Source organism: Lemur catta, chromosome 8, assembly GCF_020740605.2.
Source record: "Lemur catta isolate mLemCat1 chromosome 8, mLemCat1.pri, whole genome shotgun sequence".
Lineage (NCBI taxonomy): Eukaryota > Metazoa > Chordata > Mammalia > Primates > Lemuridae > Lemur > Lemur catta.
In genome coordinates this window covers 53,802,326-53,808,325 of record NC_059135.1, presented here as the reverse complement: position 1 = coordinate 53,808,325, position 6,000 = coordinate 53,802,326, and the positions used below count along the sequence as shown (strand labels likewise).

The window sequence follows — 6,000 nt, the reverse complement described above, 5'->3', positions numbered from 1 at the left end:
TGAGGTAATGGCTGTGTTTGTAAATTGCACAGCATTGTGAAAGTGTGTGCTATTATCATTTTTGACGGTTGGGTCTTTGAGGACCCAGAACAGTCTCTACAGCTCTAGTTCCCAAGTACGGGGCACCTCATAAACACCTGTAGAATGAATGAATGAAGTATGTATTTGCACGTGGGCCCACGTCTGCAAGAACAGGCTGCTCCAGGCAATGAGGCCGGCGCATCACTGGCACTTTCTTTACTAACAGGTAGTGAACGCCTTTCTCGCTCTGCGCTGCACCGCAACCACAATTCAAGCGCTTCTTTCCGGAGGGGGCGGCGGAGTGGGGCTGCTGTGCCCGGAGCTCGCCTCCTGGTGTCCCCGCCACTGCTTCCCGGCAGGTAAGCGGCGCCGGGAGAGGCGAAGGGCCGGCGGCGCCGCGGTCGGGCCGGCCGGGAAGGTGCCGGCGGCGGGCCGGGCTCGGGCGCGCGAGGAGGGGCCAGCGGGGAGGGGCGGGGCGGGGCCGGCGTCCTCGTCACTTGATAAAACGCCTGCGAGTCTCCAGAGAACAACGGGCTCATTCAGCGGTCGGGAGCTGCCCGCGAGGGGGAGCGGCCGGACGGAGAGCGCGACCCGTCCCGGGGGTGGGGCCGGGCGCAGTGGCGAGAGGAGGAGAAGGTGGCCGCGGCAGCAGCAGCGCGGCAGCCCCGGACCCAGCCCGCAGCGCAGGGCGGCCGCCGCAGTCCCCGCTCCCCTCCCGGTGCGCCCGCCCATGGCGGCTGCGGGGCAGCTGTGCCTGCTCTACCTGTCGGCGGGGCTCCTGCCCCGGCTCGGCGCAGCCTTCAACTTGGACACCCACGAGGACAATGTGATCCGGAAATCTGGGGACCCCGGGAGTCTCTTCGGCTTCTCGCTGGCCATGCACTGGCAGCTGCATCCCGAAGACAAGCGGCTGTGAGTTCCCTGCCTCTTCCCACCCCCACCGGGGCGCCGGCCCGCGCGCGGAGAGGGGAGGGCGCGCCCTGTTCCCGCCCGCCGGGCGCGCCGGAGTCAGCCGGCCGCCCTACCCTGCCCGGCCCCGGGCTCCGCCGGCCCCAGGGAAGAGCCGGGCAGCGGGGCGCGGCCTGGGCCGGGCGGGGCGCGCCCACCGCCCTGCGCGGCGCCTTCCCCCATTCAGCTCGGGAAGGGGAACCCGAGCGCCGGCCAGGGCCCCGGGAGATTTTACCTTTTTTTTTTTTTAAACCAAGTGCTTTCCTCCGGGTTTTCCCTCCGGGCATGTTTGCTAGGACCCCGGCAGGTGGCACGCTTTGCTGAGCTTCACGTGTGTGTTTGGGGCGGGGGTAGGGTCTAGGGTCACCGCATCGCCGCTGTATAGTTGCTGGGAACGTTGTTCCAGGATGATCCAGGCCTTTCCCAGACTCACGGAACACCTCGGCCTTCCCCGCCCCCGCCCGCAGACTCGCGCGCCGCACAGAAGTTGGAAAGCCACTTTTCATGTGTCCTGCGTGACTTTCACGGCAATGCGGACGCTCCTGCAGGAGATACTTCCACACGCTTTTTTTTTTAAATGAAATTAACCAAGCACCTGTTCGCAGGACTAGATCAGCTGAATAAACAACTCTTTCTGAGTGGTGTGTCGGGCCACCCACCCACCTCCCCAAAGTGCTGGGCTGCACCCGAGACCCTCTGGGCCCCAGCGTTGGGCGGGCCGAGCCTAGGGGTTAAAGCAAAATGTCCGATCTGAGCCAGGACTTTGAAAACAAGGTTTGGTTGTGACAACCCCCCACCATAGCGCACCTCCCAGGAGAAAGTGGTGACCAGCACTCTTAGCCGATCCTTTTTTTTTTTTTTTTAAGCAGTGTTTGGTTCCCACATGATCGAACTATTTAGGCTGGAGAGGGTATTTTGGAGCTTAGTGGCCTTAATCGCAGTGGGGCTGCATTCTTGATCCGTGCTACCGAAACATACTCTGACAACAAAAGGTCTCCCCTCCCCACCCAGGCCTTTACTTGAACCAAGGTCCTTCCAGGACCAATGGACCGGAGAAAGCAAAGTGCAGCGGCAGTGAAGAGAAGACTGTGTTTAGGAGAGTCTAATGGGATTTCAGAGCTGGAGGGAACCTCTTGATTTCAGCAGTTAACAACTTTGGAATTCGTGAACGTTGTGGGCCACTGAATCTTAAAGTCAGATTGTTCTGACAACACCTGCTAGGTGAAGCACAGAAATGAGCTGGGGCTGTGCAGGCTCCAGGCAGGTGGTCCGGGGCTGTAGGCCTGGCCAGCTGCTTATATTCTGCTTTCTCAGAAATAATGGCCGTTGAGCTGTAAATCTGAAATGAAAGGTGGTTTCTGTTAACTCGGTGGATGACGTTTAGTGTCTCTGAATCCTTAGTGTGTGGATGTGTGTCTACCCACGTGGAGAATCTGAACTTGTTGGTGCAGAATTGATTGGGGGCTAGCAGAGGGAATTCATTCCCTTGTCGTTCTCTGTCTGCATCAGAGGCCCACTGAAACTGGTGGCTTCTTTGAAATACTTGTTCAATCAAACATTGTGAAGAAAGAGTACTGGGGCAAGAAATATACCTGTGATGGAGATTTGCAAAATGTGACTGTAGCCAGGGATTTCTCTTGGGAAGGTTAGCAGTGTGTTTGCTAAAACTTGTTATTGCTGCCGGACTTCTCTGGTATTAGAGCTGCTGCAAGTCCTCCCTAGGGTAAGGATAAGCCTGTGATTGGGGTCTAATGCTTCTGGAAATGCTCTTCTTAGGGACTGACAGAAGGGAGCAGCTGATTAGACACCAGGATGGGGAGAGGCCCACCTAAAGGGGGCTGTATCTTTCCCTAGAGCCCAAAGGCAGTGACTACACTCGGGGCCGGGGGCTGTGGTTTATATCTCATGCTGCTCCCCACCCTTCTGAGCTTCAGGAATAGCACTGGTCCTCCCAGGAGAACCAGCACACTCAGGCCATATCACATCAGTTGTCACCTTTGACGGTAAAGAAGGTGGGTGTAAATGATAGAGCCAGTAAGATTAAGATGACAATTTCTGGTCCTATTCCTAAACTCTATGGAAAAGCTCAGTGGGAATATTTCAGGGAACTGGCCGGAGAGAGACCTGAGCTCAGATTCCCTTTCAGCCTTTTAGCAGCTGTTAATTTACTTTCAGCCTTAGTTTCTCTGTAAAATGGAGATATTACTGCTTAATAGGGTTGTTGTGAGGATTAAGAGGTAACATGTAAAGTGCTTAATGCCTGCCTGACATGGGTACTTGCTGACTAAATGGTAGCTGTTAATGATAAATTTAAAAGCAGCAATTGTGTTCGTCCTGTGTGTCAGGTACTGTACAAGGTGTTTTAAACATTCTGTGATTCTAAGACTGCCTAAGAGTAAAGCCAAAGGTTATTGTTGTTTGGATAATTGATATTTTAAACTCTCAGTCACATTTATGAAACCCATGTTCAAAGCAACTTAATTTTAATCAGTCTTACAACAAAAGTAAATTTACTGAACACAGGACTTTGAGGCAGGAGAAGTATTGACAGAATATTAAAGATATGTGGAAATATCAGACAAATGCACTATTATAGAAAACCCATCATAGATCTTTGTGGCTTAAGTTTTCTACAGTGTCATTTAAATATTTAATAACATCTCAAACTCTAGTTAAGATTTTATAACAGAATAATATTGTATCTGAGAGCCTCAAAACATGTTGAGTGTTCCTTAAAGCTTTGGAGACTATAAAACTGAACTAGATACTATAAAACTTCATCTAGGTTTTTAGGCTGCATGTTAAAAAAATTTCAGATTCCAAAAGATTATTAGATGGTTGGTTGAGTGACTGAGGTCAGGTTCTGAGTGCCTTGGAGTCTTTAATTTCTCTCAGGTAGTTAAGGTTGAGTCATCCCCGGAGGTGGTAGGTATGTGATGAGGACTGTGGGTATATCCATCCTATGAATCATCACTCTTAGCTCTTCTGGGAAGAGATGGGTCTATGTATGGCCACAGGGCAGAACCCAGGAGGAGGGGCAGATGTCTAAGAGATACTCTCATAGAGCAATTCTGGTTTTCTCCCAACCCCCATTTTCTTGTCTTGTGGGGGCCCTCTGATCACCGCTATCTTTCAGTAGCACTCCAGACCCACTGTCACTTCTGTTCTATGACGTTCTTGACTTTTCTCAGATTTGTGATGTTCCAGCTTTTAAAACCATATTTTCTGAGCTAGTGATCTAGTCCAGCTATCTCCCTTTACAGATGAAGAAACTGAAGCTGAAAGCTGTGACCCCTCTTGTCCAAAGTCTCACAACTGCATAAGCAGAGTCTTAACAGAATCTGGATTTGAACTTGGTATTTCTGACTCATGCTCACGCTTTCTCTAAACGGAAAAGTCAGAAATGCCCTTCAGATTTGGAGAAATTGGCAGGCATTTGAATTTTTGGAAATGTATTCATGCTATACAGTGTTGATCAATTGGATTGTGTGCCATATGGATGAGTTAGGGCTATCTACTTAAATATTGGTGCCTGGATTCTCTTCCTATTGTCCCTTACTTCAACTGGCCTTGGATCAAGTTTTGGGTCCTTCTTTGCCTGCCACCTCCCCACCCCTACTTCTGAAAAAGCCCAATGAACTGTAACCGTAGCTTGCCAGGGATCAGAGCTGTATCCAGGATGTGTACCTAAGCACTTGCTTCCTTGCATTCATTCACTCAGAGTGCCATGTGGCCCAGGGCCATCTTCCAGGGATTGCTGGGTCACCTTGTGTCCTGGGAGTAGAGAAAAGCCAAAATGTGCAGTGATACTTAGAAGTCTTAGAATTCTGCAATACAGCAGAAATACACAAGTTTAATTTTAACACAGTCTGGTGTGAAACCACCCAAGTAATGACAGGGTTGGGGAAAAAGGGTCAAAATATTCATATGTATAAATAATTTGTCGGGAAAGCCAGGTCAAATGTTCATAAAATAAGTTTTGGTCAGGCAAGGTGGCTCATACCTGTGTAATCCTGTCACTTTGGGATTGAGGCCAGGAGTTTAAAAACAGCCTGGGCAACATAGCAAGATCCCATCTCTACAAAAAAGCAAAAAAATTAGCCAGGCATGGTGCCATATACCTGTTATCCTAGCTACTTGGGAGACTGAGGCAGAAGGATCACCTGAGCCCAAGAATTGGAGGTTATAGTGAGGTATGATCATGCCCACTCCAGCCTGGGCAACAGAGCAAGACCCTGTCTAAAAAAAAAAAAAAAATCCTCCAAATCCTCCTCTCTACTATAATGAAGCAATTATTCTGTGTTCTTAGTTGTATAGACTTAGCATAACATATTAAGACTTAAGTATTTATAACCAAATAGTACTGGAACTATGACACATGGTTCCTTAAGGAACTGGGCTCAACATATTAGTGTGGACAGTGAATTATTTGGCACTTTCAAGAGGGACAGTGAAGACACAACAGAAAATACTATCGTATACTTAGATGACAGGGCCAGTTGTCCCTGCAACACTGATTAGTGCTGAATCACCCATCTTAAAGAATACAATCATATCTCAAAAACCAGTTTAAATTTCCCCACCCAATACTACATCAATCTCTTCTTCCTTTATCTGTAGCACATGTGTCTAACCATTCTGATAGTTTGTGTTTAACTGTTATGCACCATCTTCAGAGGGTGATCTAATCTCTCCCAACTGGATTACAGGTTATGTGGGGGCAGGGGTCTTATGCTCGTTTCTTTGCCTGATAGCACCTAGCATATGCCTTGCAAGTACAATGGAGTCATGTCATACACTCAATTTAACTTGTGAAATCAATTCTTTCTGCGGAGGGTAGACAGAGGGAGAAATCTCTTTATTTAACCCTTTGCCCTTCTTTGCTCAGGCGTTGGTGTCTGCTGCCCCCATGGAAAGGGAAGCTACAGCCTTAAGGTAAAGAGACACACAAGTTCTTGGTTTTTGGGTTAAGGACCCAGGTCTCAGCTAAGGGATTTTTATGAGTGGTTTTAAATGACACTTGACTTTTGC

At 49.4% G+C, this 6,000-nt stretch overlaps 1 protein-coding gene across 4 annotated transcripts in view; it reads left to right on the top strand.

Annotated features, from left to right (window-relative positions):
* The first annotated feature begins 337 nt into the window (after positions 1 to 337).
* Positions 338 to 6,000, top strand: part of ITGA6 (integrin subunit alpha 6) — a 72,728-nt gene continuing 67,065 nt past the window's right edge. For 2 of the 4 annotated variants that reach the window (XM_045559861.1, XM_045559864.1), the window contains exon 1: positions 525 to 933. In XM_045559861.1, coding sequence (XP_045415817.1) covers positions 752 to 933 — 182 coding nt within the window. In that variant the 5' untranslated portion in view covers positions 525 to 751. Of the gene's footprint in view, positions 381 to 524; positions 934 to 6,000 lie in introns of those variants that run through there. The other 2 variants (XM_045559863.1, XM_045559862.1) reach the window with 2 other exon arrangements.